Source organism: Lipophrys pholis (assembly GCF_963383615.2).
Source record: "Lipophrys pholis genome assembly, chromosome: 18".
Classification (NCBI taxonomy): Eukaryota; Metazoa; Chordata; class Actinopteri; order Blenniiformes; family Blenniidae; genus Lipophrys; species Lipophrys pholis.
In genome coordinates, this window is record NC_137646.1 from 5385899 (window position 1) to 5406957 (window position 21059).

The 21059-nt window shown below is 42.2% G+C and overlaps 1 protein-coding gene across 2 annotated transcripts; it reads left to right on the plus strand.

The window, feature by feature from the left end:
- The first annotated feature begins 12956 nt into the window (after positions 1–12956).
- On the plus strand, positions 12957–16972 carry LOC308123844 (C-type mannose receptor 2-like). 2 transcript variants are annotated; one of them, XM_080486545.1, is made up of 9 exons: positions 12959–13072; positions 13233–13275; positions 13507–13674; positions 14237–14461; positions 14681–14780; positions 14879–15114; positions 15452–15709; positions 16141–16220; positions 16346–16972. In XM_080486545.1, exons 1-9 carry the CDS (start codon positions 13070–13072, stop codon positions 16400–16402), a joined length of 1170 nt encoding a protein of 389 aa, XP_080342671.1. In that variant the 5' UTR covers positions 12959–13069; the 3' UTR covers positions 16403–16972. The 2 variants fall into 2 exon arrangements, 1 of the variants encoding a protein (XP_080342671.1); XR_013936264.1 differs by lacking the exon at positions 16141–16220 and having other exon boundaries at positions 12957–13072; positions 16355–16972.
- Positions 16973–21059: the final 4087 nt, after the last annotated feature.

Sequence of the window (21059 nt, forward strand, 5' to 3'; positions counted from 1 at the left end):
GAGGTCAAACGGTCTGCAGGGAACCTTCCCACCAATATGGCTTGTTTATAACATCATGTTGTTGTTTACATTCATATTTAGAAAGTAGATCTTCTGAATGAAATCCTCTTAATCCTGAGATGCTCATTGCTCCTTTATTTACCTGCAAACTTTGTCAGTGTTCCCAAGTATCGTCAAAGCTTGTCAAAGTGCCTTGTCCTCTTATTCCAGTACAACGTCCCCACCAAAGAAAAGGAGGAAACTGCAGCAAGACTTGCTTTGTTTTTTTAAAGAGTAATGTCAGTATGAGTAACGTTACTCTACACAAGGAGAACATCGAATCACTCCAACATTTATCAACGAGTTTGACTTTATATGAGACATTATGTGTAAAATGTCTCATCAGGAGAATGATAGAACATAGAGCTCTTCTAATAGAGTGAGAACCTTTACTGTCAGGGCCAAGTTCTGCTCTAAACACAGTTCATGTGTCCGGGACAATATACATCTGCAACCTTGTTCTTAAAAGTCTTTATTCTGTAGGAATAAATCTGGCTAAAAGGACGTTATAAAGAGAGTAGTTGAATTTAAATATAGTCTAATATTGTTTGTTGAGTCGACATTAATTTCATGGTTTTCCCTGAATAAATATCCATTACAAGTTTCGGTCTTAAGTAGAAAAACAATGCAATTTTTTTAATCGATTGACAGCACTACTAAATATACATAAAAAAAATGCTAAGATATAAACATAAGTAAATATGAAGTCGTCTGTTTCCTTTGCTTTTGTTCACATGCAATTCAGTATGCAATTAGTGTTTTTATTCCAGAGGCAATTCACAATGTATCGCATAAAAACCAATTCAGTACTGACAATGTTTTGGTACATTTATTTTAAGGTTTGTGGGGAAAAAAAACTAAACAGGTATTGTAATATTTGTTTTTATTTGTTTTATGGGGAAATTTTTGCAAGTGGCTTTTACCTTTCCATTGTCTTTTCACATTATTCACATTTCCCATCGCATTGAACGCAGCATCTGAGTCAAGTCTGCACAAGCACAATGGAAGAGTGTGTGTGTGTGTGTGTGTGTGTGTGTGTGTGTGTGTGTGTGTGTGTGTGTGTGTGTGTGTGTGTGTGTGTGTGTGTGTGTGTGTGTGTGTGTGTGTGTGTGTGTGTGTGTGTGTTACCTATTTCAGAGCGCCCCTTGCTGGAGTTACATTTAGTTACACCTTGTCTGACTTCTTGCTCTCAATAGGTCAACCTCATATCTTCATAGAAGAAAACCTGTCACTTTGATTTCAAATGAGTTTTTTAATCCATCTTTTGTCACTAAAATGTTCTTTTTAGCATTCTTTTTTACTTGAATTCAGTTACGGTGATCCGGGTTTGCATTGCAGGTGCTGTATTAAATGTATAAATGATAGTAACTGACACCAAACACAACACAATAAAAACCAATAATACCGGCAGAGTTAAAATAATGTTACATTTTTTCTTCCATTTTGTTTATTCCCACTGACCCTTTGCATTGATTCCCATTCTCAGGATATTTATTTCTTCTCGGTTTACTTGACGTTACATTGGTTTCAACATTCAGCCGTTTAAGATGAAAGCAACAATTAACGGATTAGTGTGATTCAGAAGTATCTTTAGTTACAGTTGTCAGACATTAGTGTCAGAAACACACGACGTACATCTGAATATGAGCATCAATTATTTATTATTAGACTTTACATCCATGGTCTTCATTGGCTACAGGGCCGATCACAGCTGACTTTGGGTGAGGGCACTACTGTATAACTTGAACAGGTTACCAGTCTGGACACAGACAGTCAATCACACATATATACCCACACATATTCACAGTCACCAATTGGCCTAAAATGTATGTTTTTGGTACTGTGAGGGGAAATAAGAAGAAAACCGTTGACACAACAGTCTGAATAGAATATAGGCACACACACAGCTCAAAGTAGCGTGTACTTCTGTGTTGAATGCTCATAAAGCCATCAGGAAACACAAGCAAATTCAAACGAAAACTGTATTTATTTGTACACAATAGTTAAACACAATGTTGCAGCATCATGTCAAAAGTTTCATTTATGAATTTCAATTTTATGAATTAAAATCTTAATATGTTAAGCAATTCAAAATGAAATGAATAAAATGAAAACATAAAATGTATTACCTGACGGGAATAATTGCAACTAGAAAGGATCAGATGATTCCATTTTGTTAGTTACATTGCCAGAGAACAAACTCAAAGGTAAGACAGTGAGAATCCCCGTGTCATCTGAAGGCCACTTGTGGTTATGGAATCATCAGGATAAACACACAGGAAAGCGTCCCCATTCCCCGGCTCATGTTTCCGTACCATTCAGTCAAAACACTGCAAAAGAAAGAAAAGAAATAAACAGGTCACATTGTCACTTTTTGCTGTCGGTTCCTCAGTCCTGCTCCGTGGTCTTTGCCAGCTTTTTTGTTTGCGTGTGGTTTGTTCAACTATTTGTTACCATGTTGTTCAGTCACAGCTGCTGAAAACTGATATGAGCCAAACCAGCCTTTAGCCACTGTCGGTGTTCCCAAGAGCTCCGGAGGTTCCAGAGACAGTGGTGAGTCCAGTATATTCTAAAGGTCATTATTCTTACTGACACTTTTCCTAATGTTCCATTTAGATGAATAACGTGATCAGGAATTAAGCTTTAAAATGAACGATTGCAAAAATGCAATTCCATCTCCAGCTCATGATGAGCCTGTGTTTAAGTGAAATACCTGAGCGAAGGATTGCCATGTGTTTGATCGTACCTAAAGGTTTAGTTTTAGGTTAAAGCTCGAATTAACATTTCAGAAAGGGCCGTGTCACAGTCTTTTATGAATACTTGTCACCAACAACTTATATATTTGATTTGTATAATCAGAGGCAATAATCTGTTTTAGCCTCGCTGGACTACAATGAATTTACGGCTCACTAACTGCAGTTGAACTATTGTTTCACCTTCTACCGTACAGCATAGGACCGACTGAATACGTTTATGTGTGTGTTTGTTCTCCTCAAGGGTTGAAGAATCCAGTCAATCTGACAGAAATATTGTTAGTTAATGTGATAAACTTTGTCTATGAGCAGCTTGTAGAAGTGAGAGCTACAGAAACATAGAACACAAAAGCCTCATCAATGGTGGAGACGTTACACAATGAAAAGCTTGTAGAATATACCTACACGGCAAACAGGGAATATTCCCTAGTTATTCAAACGAGAGGTGAGGAAATGATCTGATCTGTGATACTAACAGTGTGTGGACATGAGAGACATTTGTTTGACTGATGGCACGACATGACATGTTGCATCAAAAGATGCAAATAAGCAGAAATAATGAGGAACCTGCTGTTGGTGAAGGTGTTTTGTAATCACATAGTACAAAGTTCATAATACTCAGTGTAGAAGTCTATAGTCATCTTCTCAAGTTATTGACCCTGGGCTAAATGAAAAGAATATATCAACTTAGTACCTGTATTCCTGCTTTGTGATGTGATTTAACGAACAGAATTTCACACGTTAGAACAAGACCTATGATGTTTGCAACACGAGCATCGAGGAACACAGAACATGAATTTATATGGAGTACACACTGCAGTACTCACATACCACTGAGCTCCTTCAAAATAAAAATCAATTTGAAAATGTTTCTTTCTCCGGTAAGAAAGAAGTTAATCGCTGAGGGATCCCGAGCCGTCATCACCGTGGACAGGCTCTATGTCAACGGCCAGCTGTTCCGAGACCCCGCCGTCACTCCCTGGCTGTACTGATGGTCCTCACAAGCTGAGTATAACCACTCTAACACACACACTTCACAGGTTTACTCAGGTTCAGGTAAGTGTTTAACAGTAACATCAGTGAACATCATGAACAACGTATATTAAAGCGAAGCGAATTAATATTACATCATTAATATACACGATGTTTGCTATATTGCTGTAGTAATAATTATAATGGACTTGCACTGTCAGCACTGGGATATTAAAAAAAAAAAAAAAAAGCACTGGGATATTATTTAAAAAAAAAAAAAAAAAAAAAAAAGCACTCGTTACGTCACCGCTAAATGTCACCTATGGGTTTGAATTGGTTCTTTTTCTGTTTTTGGTTTCTCACTTTTCTTTTCTATTTCCACCCCCCCTCCCTTGTTTTGATAACAATACACTTCCACTGTTTTCACCACATTAAAACCTCAACATCACAATCCAACTGTCACCATATCACACACTCATATACTGACAGACACACACTACTACGTTTGAATAGCCAGTCAGACTTAGGGATCCTAAATACACACGCACAGATATATGCATCCACACACACTCACACACACACACACACACACACACACACACACACACACACACATGCGGACAGACACATTCAAAGATGCACGCATGCCCACAAACGCATGCACATAGTCGCGCACACATGCGGACACATATACACGCACACACTCACGCACGCACGCACGCACGCACGCACACACACACACACACACACACACACACACACACACACACACACACACACACACACACATACAAACACACCCGTACACGCACGCACGCGGACACATACACACACACACACCCACACATACAGCATTAGAGAACCCACCTAGAAGATGAGTGTAGCTAGGAACACGCTCAAGTTTGTCACCTGGAATGTACGAGGAATGGGCACGCAAATAAAAAGACAAAAAGTTTTTGAATACTTAAACAAACTACAGGCAGACATTGTCTTGTTACAAGAGACACACACACCTACAACAGGACATCACAAATTGATATCACCACAATTCCCTCACACATACTCAGCTTGTTTTAACTCCCAGCAGAGAGGCGTAGCTATATTAATCAACAATAAAATACAATTCTCGTGTAAAGACACAATCACAGATCCAGAGGGAAGATTTATAATTATTCACATCTCTCTGCAGAACATAGAGATGTGTATCGCAAACATCTATGGCCCAAATGTTGATGACCCCTCCTTCTATCATAATTTCTTCACCACCCTCTCAACACACTGATAAAACACTGATAGTGGGAGGAGACCTCAACATCGCCCTCAATCCACAAGTAGACAGAGTTAGTAAAGCAGCAAACACCCGACACTGGGAATCTACAGACGTAGTCCAGCAGTACATGAGTGACTATGGTCTTTGCGACGCCTGGCGCACCTCTCATCCCACCCTTAAAGAGTACACCTTCTACTCAGCAAAGCACCAATCCTATTCGCGCTTAGATTACTTTCTGGTGAGTAAATCAGTGATTAAAGACATCCTGGACACACAGATTCACCCCATTACTATCAGTGACCATGCACCTGTCACTATGACAGTTACTAATAGAACAATCACCCCTCCTATTAGACAGTGGAGATTTAACACGTCACTGCTTAAGGATCCAGACTTCCGCACATTCTTTAAAAAACAATGGTCAAATTTTTTAGAAACAAATGACCTGCCTGGTGTCTCTCCCTGTGTCCTCTGGGAGACGGCTAAAGTTGTCATGAGAGGTAAAATCATTTCTTATTCCTCATACAAGACCAAAAGGGAAAAAATAAAGGAGAAAGAACTGGAAGATAAAATCAAAACCATGGAGACAGCTCATGCTGCCTGCAAAGACGACAGCCTATTAATGGAACTAAGAAAATTTAAAATAGAGTTAAACAAAATAATCGAACATAAAACACAATTTCAACTGCAGAGACTACGCTGGGAGAACTTTGAACATGGTAATAAATCCAGCAAACTTTTAGCCAATCAGTTAAAATGAAATAAAGAAAAATGTACAATCCCCTCAGTCCAAACTCAAAATGGTAAAATCACCTTTAACCCACAAGAAATAAACAATACTTTCAGAGAATTCTACAAAAAACTTTACTCTTCACAAATTGATCCTTCACAATCTGAAATAGAGAGCTTTCTGAGAACAGTTGACCTACCAAAATTAAAAGAAGAACAGTTCCAAGGTCTAGAAGCTTCCATCTCAATTGAAGAACTGCAGGAAGCTCTCCAGCACATGCCTGATGGTAAAGCTCCAGGACCTGATGGATACCCCACTGAATTTTACAAAGAATTATGGTCTTTACTCTCACCTATTTTTTTCAGAATAATTGAGGAAATTAAAGAATCTTCAACTCTCCCCCAACATATGAACTGTGCAAATATCAGTCTTCTTCTAAAACCGGATAAAGATCCCACACTACCATCTAGCTATCGGCCGATATCACTAATCAATGTAGATCTTCAAATAATTAGTAAAACATTAGCAAGCAGACTGGAAAAAATCACACCCCACATCATACACCCAGATCAAACTGGGTTTATTAAAGGACGACACTCCACTAACAATACACGTAGATTAATTAATCTTATAGACCACTGCCACCACAATAAACAAAAAGCCATTATCACCTCCTTAGATGCAGAAAAAGCCTTTGATAGGGTAAATTGGAAATTTCTACTTGCTACACTACGGAAATTTGGATTTAGAGAAAATTACCTCTCCTGGATAAAAATACTGTATACCTCACCCAGTGCCTGTGTTAAAACCAATGACCAAATGTCCTCAAGGTTCAATCTTGAGAGAGGCACCAGACAGGGGTGTCCACTCTCACCATCTCTCTTTGCAATCTTTATCGAACCACTAGCAGCAGCCATCAGACAGAACAATAACATAAAAGGAATACGAACAGCAAATGTAACACATAAAATATGTCTCTATGCAGATGATGTGCTAATTTTCCTGCAAAACGCACAGACCTCTCTTCCAGAAACAATAGGGTTAATAGATAGATTCTCCTCAATCTCAGAATATTCTATAAATTGGAACAAATCAGTCGTCTTGCCTATAAACGCTACATTTCAGCACACACCGAACACCCCACTAAAACCAGGGAACATCAAATATCTCGGCATTAACGTTTCAGGCAAACTCTCAGACTTGGTACACTTAAACTACCCCCCCTTATTAAAGCAATAGAGGAGGACCTCATTCGATGGAGGACACTCATAATTTCACTTATGGGGAGAGTAGCAACAATCAAAATGATGGTCTTGCCTAAAATTAACTACATCTTCTCAATGATCCCAGCAAAACCACCAAAAACCTGGTTTAACACTCTTGATTCTCATGTCTCAAAATTCTTATGGAAAAACAAACCATCACGTATAAGTTTAAAAACACTACAGAACACCAAGGACCAAGGTGGCTTAGAACTCCCAAATTTTTATAATTACTATCTGGCCAATAAACTACTTTATGTTGTAAAATGGATCAATCAGAAACCCCTAGATGAAGGCTGGCTAGACGTTGAAAAAACATTCTGTGAAGATCTCCAAGTCAGAGATCTTCCCTTCTTCAGTCCTGTCATTAAAAAGCACAGCTGCTTTAAAAGCATCAATATAAACACATCGCTGACAGCTTGGTGGGAATTTCTTAAAATAAATGGATCTTCACTCATTCCCTGCAAACTCACACCCATCTGGAACAATCCCGACATCCTGCAAAGAAAGAAACCAATAAACTTCCCAAGATGGCAAAATAAAGGAATAAGACACTTAGAACAACTTATCTCCAATAACTCTTTTATTCCATTTAATGAGCTAATAGAAACATATGGCATCAGTCAAAGCAACTATCTGGAATATCTTCAGCTTAAGTCAATAATACAAACTAAGTTCAAACTAGAACAGATTAACCTGAACTTACCTCAGACAGTGACAAATCTCCTGAAGATCTCAGCTCCTAAACCTCTTTCTAAAATTATCTCAATCCTGTCAGGTTCAAATATCTCAATATCCCTTCCCACCTTCAAATGGGAAGAAGATCTCAACATCAACAGAGACCCAACGTTTTGGTCAGAAATCTGTAAAAATACATTCAAAATGAACAAAAACCCCAATATACAGCTCATACAATACAAGGTCCTTCATAGAGTTCATTACACGGGACAAAGGATGTTCAAGATGGGGCTCACTCCCACTAACATATGTTCAAACTGCACAGGTGATCTCCCCAATACCTATTTACACGCACTTTGGCTGTGTACGCCAGTCCAAACGTTCTGGCAAAAGATTTGTGAAGACTTATCGTTATGCCTGGGCTACCCAATTCCGGTCTCACCTTCACTTTGCTTGTTAGGAGATCTCGCAGAAATTAAAAGAGAAAAAAATGAGTCCTGCATGCTCCTGGTTTCCCTAAGCGTCGCAAAAAAGGCGATCCTCATGAACTGGAAATCCAAAAGTAATCTGAATATAAAGTTATTTAAAAACTTACTTCTAGACCACATCACATTGGAGAGAACGTCTGCTTGTAGGAAAGATCATTTGACACAATTTGAGTCCACATGGTCTCCAATAATTAAATACACCATGTAGCCCTGTGGGGGTGCGGGGCTTCCCCCTTTCCGGTGGGGGTGCCCGCTGCGGCGCTGGTGGTGGGTCCTCCCTCTGGCCCCCTCCCCCGGTGGGGCGGGTTGGCCCCTGCTGCCGCGCTCCGGGTCTGTCTCGTTCCCGGATTGGGGGGAGCTGGGGACGGGGGGGCTCCGGGTTCTGGATGGACGGTTGACTGAGACTGACCTCCAGGGCCTGATATATGGTGTGTGTGTGTGTGTGTGTGTGTGTGTGTGTGTGTGTGTGTGTGTGTGTGTGTGTGTGCGCGAAGGAGGGGGGGTGCCGTGACCACTGGCCTCCGGCTGGGCTCGCACTGGGCCCTGCGGGTCTCAGACTCTGCTGTCTGGCCGTTGGGTGGGGTGGGGGCTCCCTGCCCGGGTCCCCTTGCAGCGCCTTGTTGGGGGGGGTGTGGCTCCCCGGGTCCTAGGCCGGCCGCTCGGGGGTGGGGTAGGGCAGAGCGGGGGGTCCAGCTGGGCCAAGGTCCTAGCGACGGGGGGACCCCCTCCCTCAGAACCCTCCCTGCCTTACCTCACCTTATATTACTCCACAATAGGGAACAGTGGGGCGGTGCCTAGGTGGGGGGTCCTGGCTACTTAACTGCGGTCTGGGTCCTTCACCGACTTTGCACCACCCACAATTTTAACCACATTTAGTCACGCAGGGTGTTGAGGGGTAAGCCGCTTTCGGGGTTCTGCCGCTTGTCAGCGGTAGAACGCCCAGGCCCCGCTACCCCCCAATTTTAAACTGCACCATAGACACACACATTGCATCCACCTCTTCAAAACACAAAGACACACCCTTACATACATCCAACACACATATAGGGCAGGGGAAGGGCGGGAGACGTGGCTCCCCCCAGCACCTCCCGCTGGGGTCCCGCCCCGGCCCGGGGTGAGTGCGGCTGGAATGCGGGGGGCGCGCTCCCTCGGGCGTGGCGCTCGTGGGGGTGCTGGGGTTGGGTGCTCCTTCTCCATTTACTGTTGGATTGGTGGAGGGTGGGATATCGCGGGGGCCGGGTGGGAGCCCGGCCGGCGGCCTGGGGGGCGAGAGTCATCACCCCCCCCCCCCCCCCAAGTGTATGAGTGTGTGAGTGTGTGAGTGTGTGAGTGTGTGTCTGTGTCTGCGTCTGCGTCTGCGTCTGCGTCTGCGTCTGCGTCTGCGTCTGCGTCTGTGGGGGGTGGGTGGGGGGTTGGGTTTATCAATCAAGATCGGCGGGGGAGAATCATGGGGCGGGTGGGATATGAGGCTCCTTGGGGTGTAGAGTTGACTGTCCTCCGACCGGAGCCGGCGCGGGCCTTCGCTTTCCTGGGTCTGGGGGCGGGTCTGGGGCGGGGCTGGTCCGGGGCGCGGCGGCTGGGGCCGTCTCTGCCTTGCCGGGTTGGGGGGGGGTGGTGGTGGGTGGGCCGGCTCCCGGGGGTGCTGCGGGACTCGCCGCCGGGGTTGGGGGGGCTCTCGGCCCGGGGGCCCTGCTCCGGCCTTTTCTCGGCTTGGCGGCTTGGGTCGGGGCCTGGGGTCCCTGTGCCCTTTATCCTTCTCTTGTGGGCTCTTCTTGCCTGGGGGGGATTCCTCTCTGCATTCTCCGTCGGGTGCTTTTTGGGCGGGGGCGTGGCTCTCTGGGGTGGTTCGCTGGGGTCTCCCCGGGCCTGGGGGGCTGCCGTCTGCCGGGGTGGCGGTGTCCGGGCCCGATGGCCTCAGACCCCGGGGTGTCGCTACGGTTCCCCCCACAACAGTTCCGGTCACACCCAGTGGACAAACCACACACACACACACACACACATACACACACACAGACACACACACACACACACTTCCACTCCTCACGAAAGGTGCTTCTGAAGTTGCTTGTTCTCTGTCATCATTTGCTCAAACTTTACAAATCATGTTCCTCTTTTGTTGTTGCCTCTTTGTGAATTCATGTTCCTGCTTCACGTTACTGTCTAGATAGAGCTGCTCAGGCTGGTTAATCTAAGAAATCATCTTACTGTCTAGATAGAGCTGCTCAGGCTGGTTAATCTAAGAAATCATCTTACTGTCTAGATAGAGCTGCTCAGGCTGGTTAATCTAAGAAATCAGGTTACTGTCTAGATAGAGCTGCTCAGGCTGGTTAATCTAAGAAATCATCTTACTGTCTAGATAGAGCTGCTCAGGCTGGTTAATCTAAGAAATCATCTTACTGTCTAGATAGAGCTGCTCAGGCTGGTTTAATCCAAAAACAGTTGGAAAGAATTTGGATCAGTGTGATAACGGCAAATAATATATGTAGCACAACAAGGATATTGTATGTTATCCCCTTTCCCCCTCCCCCCTCCCCCCTCAACTTTCTTCTTTCTCTTCTCTTCTCTCTCTCTTTGAGCGTTCCCCCCCGGTCGTGTACAGCAGCCATGCCAACTTCTGACGGAGGAGGCAACAGGAGGAGACTCCAGGTCTCTCCCTGTTGCAAGACCAAAAACTGTTCTGACTCCGAAGGTTCTAGATCACATCATATTGTTGGCCCAAGCTGCCGAACAGGACAAGGGCAAAAAAAAAAAAAAAAAAAAAAAAGCTTTAAAATGAAAGATTGCAAAAATGCAATTCCATCTCCACCTCATGATGAGCCTGTGTTTAAGTGAAATACCTGAGCGAAGGATTGCCATGTGTTTGATCGTACCTAAAGGTTTAGTTTTAGGTTAAAGCTCAAATTAACATTTCAGAAAGGGCAGTGTCCCAGTCTTTTATGAATACTTGTCACCAACAACTTATATATTTAATTTGTATAATCAGAGGCAATAATCTGTTTTAGCCTCGCTGGACTACAATGAATTTACGGCTCACTAACTGCAGTTGAACTATAGTTTCACCTTCTACCGTACCGCATAGGACCGACTGAATACGTTTATGTGGTGTGTTTGTTCTCCTCAAGGGTTGAAGAATCCAGTCAATCTGACAGAAATATTGTTAGTTAATGTGATAAACTTTGTCTATGAGCAGCTTGTAGAAGTGAGAGCTACAGAAACATAGAACACAAAAGCCTCATCAATGGTGGAGACGTTACACAATGAAAAGCTTGTAGAATATACCTACACGGCAAACAGGAAATATTCCCTAGTTATTCAAATGAGAGGTGAGGAAATGATCTGATCTGTGATACTAACAGTGTGTGGACATGAGAGACATTTGTTTGACTGATGGCACGACATGACATTTTGCATCAAAAGATGCAAATAAGCAGAAATAATGAGGAACCTGCTGTTGGTGAAGGTGTTTTGTAATCACATAGTACAAAGTTCATAATACTCAGTGTAGAAGTCTATAGTCATCTTCTCAGGTTATTGACCCTGGGCTAAATGAAAAGAATATATCAACTTAGTACCTGTATTCCTGCTTTGTGATGTGATTTAACTAACAGAATTTCACACGTTAGAACAAGACCTATGATGTTTGCAACACGAGCATCGAGGAACACAGAACATGATTTTATATGGAGTACACACTGCAGTACTCACATACCACTGAGCTCCTTCAAAATAGAAAATCAATTTGAAAATGTTTGCCGCTCCAGCATCTTGCCGAACAACAACAACAACAAACGTTGGCACATCGACCAGCTTTTCTTCAGTTCTTATGGGTTCTAATAGGAGGATGCAGGGGCCTTTACTCAGACGTCTCAGCTGCAACGGAACAAATGTGTTTGTTGTGGCTGGTCCCGCAGTGTTTACTGTCACGTGATGATGTCACATACCTGCGTCATCATGCAGCCGTTCACAACCCCGACTCTCTGCGGTGGGACGGAGCAACAGAGTTGGGTGTGGGTACGCTGTTCACCGTACCGTGCGGTACCGTGCAGTGGAAACGAGGCCTATGATGCCTCTTTACATGACTCAACAAAAAAGAGCTGGCTCGGTTACAGTTAGTCCAGAACTCAGCCGCCAGACTTCTGACCAGCACCAACAGGAGGGCCCATCCCCCCCCCCTGTGTTAAGATCTCTTCACTGGCTGCCTGTTGAGTCTCGTGTTCAATATAAAATCTTGGTGCTAACTTTTCGAGCCCTACATGGTCAAGCTCCTCCTTACATTGCTGACCTCATAAAGCCCTACAGCTCGACTCGGACCTCGAGATCGTCTGGGCAGAACCTAATAAAAGTTCCACGTACTTGTTTTAAAACCCGGGGAGACCCATCATTCAAAGCTGCCGCACCCCGACTTTGGAATGAACTCCCACTTGACCTGCGCTCCCTGGACTCAGCGGACATCTTTAAAAAGTGCCTAAAAACACATTTGTTTGCCAAAACATTCTAGTCTAATCGACCCACGCTGCCGACTGTCGACATTTGTTGTGTTTTTAAAATGGTTTTTTTCTCTTATCTGTTTGTTTGTGAAGCACTTTGTGACTCCATGTCTGTGAAAAGCGCAAAAGAAATAAAATTTACTTACTTACTTACTTACTTACTTACTTACGTACTTACTTACTTACTTACTCTCAGGTGTGCAGCTCAGCTCCAGTGCAGGTCTTGTTGACTCCGCCCAGCACACAGACACACGAGGAAGAAGAAAAAACACAGAATATATAGCAGCAGAGCGACACTTTGTTCAGTCACAGCTGCTGAAAACTGATAGGAGCCAAACCAGCCTTTAGTCACTGTCGGTGTTCCCAAGAGCTCCGGAGGTTACAGAGACAATGGTGAGTCCAGTATATGTTAAAGGTTATTTTTAGATTAATATTAATTATTTTATGACACGTTTCCTAATGTTCCATATCAGATGTGGCGTGTACATGAATAATGTGATCAGGAATTAAGCTTTAGAATGAAAGAATACTTTATTTTTGCATCTTTTCAAAGGTTTACCTCATGGAGAGGGGACTGGTGCTTTTTGTTCTCACAGGTTGGTGCAATTTTAAAAAGGCAATTACATCTACAGCTCATGTTTCTAAAGTGTTGCTGCACCTTGTTAGGATGACAAGGCCCCTGAGGAAGATTGGTGTGTTTCAGGAGAAAACAGGAAGCAAAGGGGATGGAAAGAAAAACATCCAAACAGGAAAATAGAGACAGATGAAGAGCAAATCAAACGGAGCATACTTTTGATTAATACATTGTATATTCTGTTTTGCTTTAGGAGTGATCACCAATGTAGGTTTTGGCCAAACTCACTACAACTTTGTAAATACTCCTCTGAGCTGGACAAACGCTCAGCGTGTGTGCAGGGATGACTTCACTGATCTGGCCACTATTGAAAGTGCAGCTGACGTTGATGCAGTTGGAAACACAACTTCGAGCGATACTGGTGAGTCCTGAATACTTGCACCGTATTTGACACACACTGTTGTGGCCAGTCTTTCGTCCCAAAAATCTAAATTTAGAGTTGCACATTGAGGAGATTTTCGACTCGCAGAAAGTAAAAAACACTCGCAGAGAGATTTTCCAGGTTTCACAATAAAGATGTACTATTTATTTAAACAAACAAAAAATATTCTCTGTGGTTTACTTTCTTAAATAATACAAATACTTAATATAAATTCTAGTTTGTACAGGCTTGTGTGCCTGCGGTAGAAAAACCATCACTCCCTCCTCCTTCCACACTCACAGCTTCACCTCCTCCTGATTCTAAGGAGGAAGGCCTGACGAGGAGGAGGAGAGATCCACACATTTCTAATTATCCAAATAACTAAACAAACAAACAAAAATAGGAAAACTTTAAATAATATTTCTTATCATCACTTCAGTTTGCACCAATTTGACAAAGAACATTTATAGTCTCAAATGGCTCCAACACACACAGAATAATCCACAATGGCAAGTTTCAATTGTCTTGTTTTTGACCGAATCAACATCTTTTATTTGAGCAGGAAAAGCCTGGATTGGTCTTCATGATGACTTGCAAAACAGCTGGATGTGGTCCTTAAATGACAGCAGCTTCTATGGCGAGGGAGAGGCGACGTATAGAAATTGGGAAAGTGGTCAGCCTGACAATTATGATGGAAGAGAAAACTGTGGAGTACTTTGGAGTTCATTCAATGGCAAATGGAATGACGTGTCTTGCAGTTTCAAACGTCAGTCTGTGTGCTTCAGTGGTGAGTTTTTTTAAAGAGTAACATTTTAAAAGCATTACTTTTTGACAAGAGCTTCCAGAAATGTCAATACTTCAGGCTGTGTGTAAATGTGTTGAATAAGTCACTGCCTTAGAAACTACTGTCAAATATTCAGCTTTTTCTTTTATTTTGATTCACAGCAAATAGTAGAAGAACTCATTCTTTGTTTATTAAAGAAAAAAAAAGTGTCTATATTTCCAGGTACATGGAATGGAAAAGCAACCTTTGTTAGGATTGGAACATTAAGAAATTGGACAGAAGCTCAGAGGTTCTGCAGAGAGAATTATGTCGATCTGGCCAGGTACCGTATGAACTCACTAATTTGTTCATTCCATCCATGAATCAGTGAATTTGTTTTCCATACAGTACGATGCAGATCTGCTACTCTTCCCTCCACAGCATACGAAACGAGGCTGAAAATGAAATGGTCAAGAGAGTTGCAGGTGACAACAATGTGTGGATTGTTCTGTATCGGCGAAAAGTTTGGTCTGATGGGAGTGACTCTCTATATCGAAACTGGGAGAACAACCAGCCCGACACTACAGGCGAGACGTGCGTCGCTACATCATTGGAGTCAGGACTGTGGTCAGATGAAGGATGCTCCATCCAACTGCCTTTTGTCTGTTACACAGCAAGTAATATATATGTTATTTTTACTACTAAATACTGCATGCTTGTGGCGTTGAGATCCCACAATAAGACTTATTCCATCCTCGCAAATTCTTATTGCAAAAACAATGTTTTCATAAACTCCATTTACAAATATTTGAAAGAATCAGTGACTCATCTCTCGGCACGTCACTGGATTACAATGCAAATGTTTGAACGATTTACATAAACCTGCTATGCAACAATAGTTTATATGTATGTTGTGTTAAATTGGTGCTTCTATAAACACAAGATACAAACATGTTTGGTCATTCTGTTTCACTTCTGCCACTGATAGTAAGTAAGTTGTTCTGTGGTTCTCAGCTCCAGCTCATGTAGAAGACTTCAGGTCAACAGGACAAAATGAGACCAGCGTCACTCTGCAGTGGAACAAAGTGAACAACAACATCAGCTTCATCCTCCAGTTTAATGGTACCGAGACAAACATCAGAGCACCAGATGGAGACGGACCAGTAACTCACACAGTCTCATCTCTCTCTGCTGCAACTGAGTACACATTCACTGTCTTCTCTGTGTTTGGGAGCGTCAGAAGCGGCGGAGTCAGCATTAATGCAGTCACTGGTAAGACGTCTTGACTCGTGTCATCAAACAGATGAACGATAGAAAAACAAAATACTTTCGTGAAAAAACTGTTTTTTTGTTGTTTTTCTTCCCTCATCCCTGAGTTATACAGTCAAGCAACACATGTTAAAGTTAAGTTACTGTTAAATGTACATACAGAATTTCTAAGTATAATGAATGCCGTCTTTCCGTTTACTTCATTCCATGTAAACCTGACTGCTTGACACTTCTTACAACAGAGGGACCCTGTAAGTATGCTTTTCTTTCTTTGTAATTGAGATTTTTCTTTTCCAGAATCTTTTCATCGGCTCCTGATCACAGGAACACCTCAAACCATACACCTACAAAGTGCAACCTGATGTGTTTTATCTAGGCACAATGTGAACGCGTTGGGTTTGGTTTTGTGAGCTTCTCTGTTTTTCTGTCAACAGATTATGTCTATAGGTTCAAAGTCAGTTTCAGTTCAAGTGGTGAACTATCACAACATGAAAAGGAGGCTCTTTTGGACCAGGTGGGACTAATATCAGTTAACATTTTAGTATTAACTATCATTTATCTTTCATTATTCTTTTGAAAAAAAATAAAAAATTGAATTCCTAATATGGACATATTTTCTGCGTGTGTGTTGTTGTTCAGCTCATCGAGAAGTACGGCCTGCCACCCCAGTCTGTGAGGAATAAGTCTATTACTTGAAACTACTGGATCCAACTGGAGACGCACATGGAAGGATTTCAACCTTTTACATTCAAAGTCACTTTCCAGGGGAATTATATGATATATAATAAATGCATAGCATCACTTTGTGTAATTAATGTCACTGCAAGAGTGGCAGGGATGAGTTTTGATGAAGCTATTTCCACTTTTCTGTCATCGTTAAATCATTTCCATATTACTGCTCAGGTCTGTCCTCTCGTCCTGACTCTCTATATTGTTCACACAAGTTAAAAAAGGCGACATTATGCAGGGATGTTGTCTGTTTGTCTCGTGGATTCTTGGATTTGTGATTTTGCTTTGCCATTTTGATTTTGTTCTGTGGATTGTTGCACCTTTGCTTGGTGGTGGTGAAATTTGAGAAAGCTTCCTTGAAAGCGATTGACAAGCGCTTGAGTGTGATTATAGTGACATCTGCTGGGGTTTTGTATGTACTGCACGTGAGGGGAAGATTTGACCAAGGATCATAATTTCATGACTGTGACTGGTCTCATCCTTTCATCTTTCATTTCAGTTCTTGATTTAAAATAAATAAATAGTTGTTTTCCAACCAAACTTGTGTCACTGTAGTAAATCACATTGAAGATCTTTATTTTCTAAAGAATAACTTTGACAGTCTTTCACTCTGGCCTTCACCTTTTGTCACTATACTGCTCTGGCTATGTGAGAAAACCCACACATACACAGGGATAACTTGCAAACGGTGCACAGAGTCAGTGTGGAGGAATACTGCCAATGCTAATCCCCCAAAACAAACTTTTTTGTAGGTATTCTTTTTTTTTTTTTATGCTTTTTATCTGTCAGTCATTCATTTGTTTTCCACCATCGAAGAAATGCAGCGTTCCATCATTGCATGCCAAGGCCTGATTGCTTCATCAATAAAGAAATGACAGTATTTTCAACAGAAGTTACCAGTTTTGGGTGCTTTCAATTCGCACCACAAGTCCTTTTGTTGCCAGTCTAACTAAAGAAAGACACATGAGTCAGGTTTCTTAAAAATTGATGATCAAACTATATTGAAGTGCGGTAAGCAAGCAATATTCTCAATTTACAGAATTCTGGGTCCTGGTTCCTACTCTAAACCGAGCGACGTGAACTGCGAGCATGTCTGCCGATGCAACATGTGTATTTATGCATTCTTCTGCCCACAGGGGCAGGACGGTCCAGATGGTGAGTCACGGGGTCACCGCAGGGTTAGCTGAGGTTTGCAGGATGTCACGAAGCCAGCCTGGGGTCAAGGGGTACTTGAGGGAGGTCATCAAAAGGGACCAGTTGTGACGGGTTTCCTCCGATTGTAGTCTAGGTTTCGATCCCCCCACTCAAGTTCCTGTTTCACAGGCTTTGTCTCCTCCAAACACTGAGATAAGCACATTTTACAGGCAGCATCCTGCAACCATAAACTAAAGTTGTTTCTCATTAGAGCTGACCTCAGCAGATTGTTAGTCATGCGCTAAGCAAATTTCCTCAGAGCAAGTTAGTATCTTTCACACAGTTTTAAGGCAGAGCAGTTATTTTAAGAATAGAATCTCTTAACACCAGGTAAAGTCGCTTTAGGAATGCTGTAGAATGAAAGAGCTTGCAAACTTTGTTCTTCAATTACAGTATTGATCATTTATACCCATATACAACCATATAAGTCAAAAGCAAGCGAGGACAGAAAAAGAAAAAAGATGAAGCTATACGGCAATGAACAACTCCCCTCTTCTAGATCCTTATTCAGAGTTTAAATTAAATTCCAGTTTATTGTCATATGCAAATCACCAAACCTGTTTCCCCTGTACGAGGAAATTCTTTTTCTGCTGTTCACAGAGAATGACAGCAGCAAAATAGCATGTAAAAGAAAACGGTGCAAAATAAGTCAATGACTGTCGACAATACATAAATAGAAAGTGGTGCAAGAATAGGTGAAGAAATGTTTATGTACAAATAGAAAAACTAGAGTCAAAAGATGCAGCACGAAGCATGTACAAGCAGTCTTGTGCCAAACGTGTTGTATGAGGCAGAAGGAAGAAGGATCTTCTCATTTTCACCGCTCAGAAAAATAAAGGGAAGACTAAAATAACACATCCGACGGATGTTCTCCTGAGGGACGTTCTCCTGAGGGACGTTCTCCTGAGGGACGTTCTCCTCGGGGATGTTCTCCTGAGGGATGTTCTCCTGAGGGATGTTCTCCTGAGGGACGTTCTCCTGAGGGATGTTCTCCTGAGGGATGTTCTCCTGAGGGATGTTCTCCTGAGGGATGTTCTCCTGAGGGATCCCCTCCCAGACTTGGATCAAAGCATCAGTGCAATCCTTTTTGTTTGTTGTTTGTTTTCAGTTTTGTCATGACCATGTGTTAAACTAGGCTATTTTCATTTATTTTTATTTGTGCATGAGGGTGAATCTTCACTCTTTCACTTTAATAAAGTTGCCGGCCTGCATGCAATTCCTGTCCTCACCATTGAAGTGTGGGGGCGCTAGTCTTAAACGTCATTAAAGGAGACATATCATGCTTTTAAATCCTTCCTTTTTACATATAAATCATACAGTTGTGGTCTATATAAAGCGGAACTGCAATGCTTGGGTCTGAATTCCTCATTATTATAGCTCCACAGGCCCCTTTTCTACCCCTTTTCTGATGTGCTTCTGAGAGCAACTCGTTTTGGGGCGGTCTCTTCAAATGCAAATGAGACACTTCATACCCCGCCTCCTCTCCAGGTTGCAGAGTTGACACTCGGTTCAACGCCACCCTGTTCGGCCATCTTTGTAGTTTGATAGAACAGATACAATTATCTAGCGGCGCAGAAACTTTATATTCACACATTATTTACAAAATGTCAACAACGGAAGATTTGTCCATCCAGCCATACATGTTGGAGCCAGAGTCGGACCCGGCGGAGCGAGATGAAAATGACGATGATGCACCTGAAGAACAACGTCTTCATATGGATGTAACGCAATGGTGTGTTACTATATTTACACTAACTTCTCCATCCATGCCCATTACTACAATACTGCCTGTATTACAACGACTATTTAACACAGAAGTTACATTATAATCTAAAACGAGCACACAGCGCTAACATATGAAGACGGTGCAACTGCTAATGCTAACAAAACAATGACAGGGACGTCTTATCATCACACTTTTTAGCGTTATATACAGCTTACCGAAGTGCTCTGTTCGTCGTCTCCATAGATAGAAGGAACTGACCGCTCAATCAGACCAAGTCTTTTGGCAAATCCTTCTTTATACTGGCGGAGGTTGCTGAAGCAGTCGTCCTTAAAGTGCTTCGCGCACACAAAAATGACCTTACCCACAGATGTGGGTACATTTCTGTGAAAAATAAAACTCAACCAGGCACTTCGAAAAGGTTCTGATGCTGGGAGACGGTGTAACGAAGCTTGTGGGTTACTACATCCAACAACCGAACATTTCGACTTATCCTCTCATAACTTCGGCACCCTTAGGTTGGACTACAAAATCGCAGCGAGAAACAAAAATGGCGGATTGCTCGAAGTGTCGATGTCCTAATTTGGCAGTTCCGCCGGGAATACTGTGACGTAATAGTTCAAAAAACGTAATAGAGAATAGAAAAATCGAAACGGATTGCAAAATATGACCAAAACAGAATATAAAGATATCAACGGAGCACCTGAAGAGACTACTTTGAACTTTTCTGTACTTCTAAACACTCTAAATATACAACAACATGCATTTAAGGGCTAAAAAAGTGGATTTAGCATGATATGTCCTCTTTAAGAGAGGCGGCTCAAGAGGTGCGAAGTCTCGTGATCGGAGTTAATGGCACTTGGAGTCTATTGACAGAAAAGACACAAGACAGAGTTCTTTCGTAGATTATGGTTTGTCAACACGTCCCTAATATATTTTGAGGTAGGTCAAACATTGAATAAAGAGCCTGTCCTTTGATCTCCTTTGATCTCCTTTGCTCTCCTTTGATATCCTTTGATAAAATGTTATCTCCTTTGCTCTCCTTTAATCTCCTTTGATCTCTGAGTGCTAAAATAACTCAAAAATACCTTTGTTAATGCCACATGCGTTTGCAAAACCAAGCTAGAGGAGGATATTTTGTCTATTGAAGCACAAGAAAAGTTCTCCCTCCTTGGACTCAACTTATTAATTGACTTCACTGTGAGAACAGAAGTCAGCAGCACCGATATCATGACTCGAAGAGGTAAGTAACATTGTGTCATTATGTCACCTAATGAGCTCCATGCTTGACAGTCACAATAGAAAATGGCTGTTTGGTGATCAGATGCTCAGTTTTATAATGAGAAGAAACAAAAGGCTGAGGCCAGTAAGAGAAAATCAGTTTTCGTGTTTAATCTTGGGCTTTGTTGGAACCATCACCATTTCCATTATTTTGGGGGAAATGATATTTTTAACAACTCTTCTCATTTTTTCCTCCATTTGTAGATTACCTTAGTGCTAAGAATTCATTTGAAATCTCATGAGTGCTCAATGTTTATGTTAGGACAGCCCAATGTTGTAATTCACGATTGTGACTACAGGCTTCCTCACAAAGTGAAATAAGCCAGACCGTTCCTCTGACAGGGGTCTACTAATGGTACCAAGAACAAGGCTCATTACCAGGGTGACAGAGCCTTTACTCTCCGGCCCCTCGGCTCTGGAACCCAG

Bases quoted from the DNA above. Each gene is read 5' to 3' on its own strand.
- LOC308123844 (XM_080486545.1), top strand. The intron at 13,276-13,506 runs GTTGGTGCAATT...GTTTTGCTTTAG, and splicing joins GGTGCTTTTTGTTCTCACAG to GAGTGATCACCAATGTAGGT. The intron at 16,221-16,345 runs GTGGGACTAATA...GTTGTTGTTCAG, and splicing joins AGGAGGCTCTTTTGGACCAG to CTCATCGAGAAGTACGGCCT.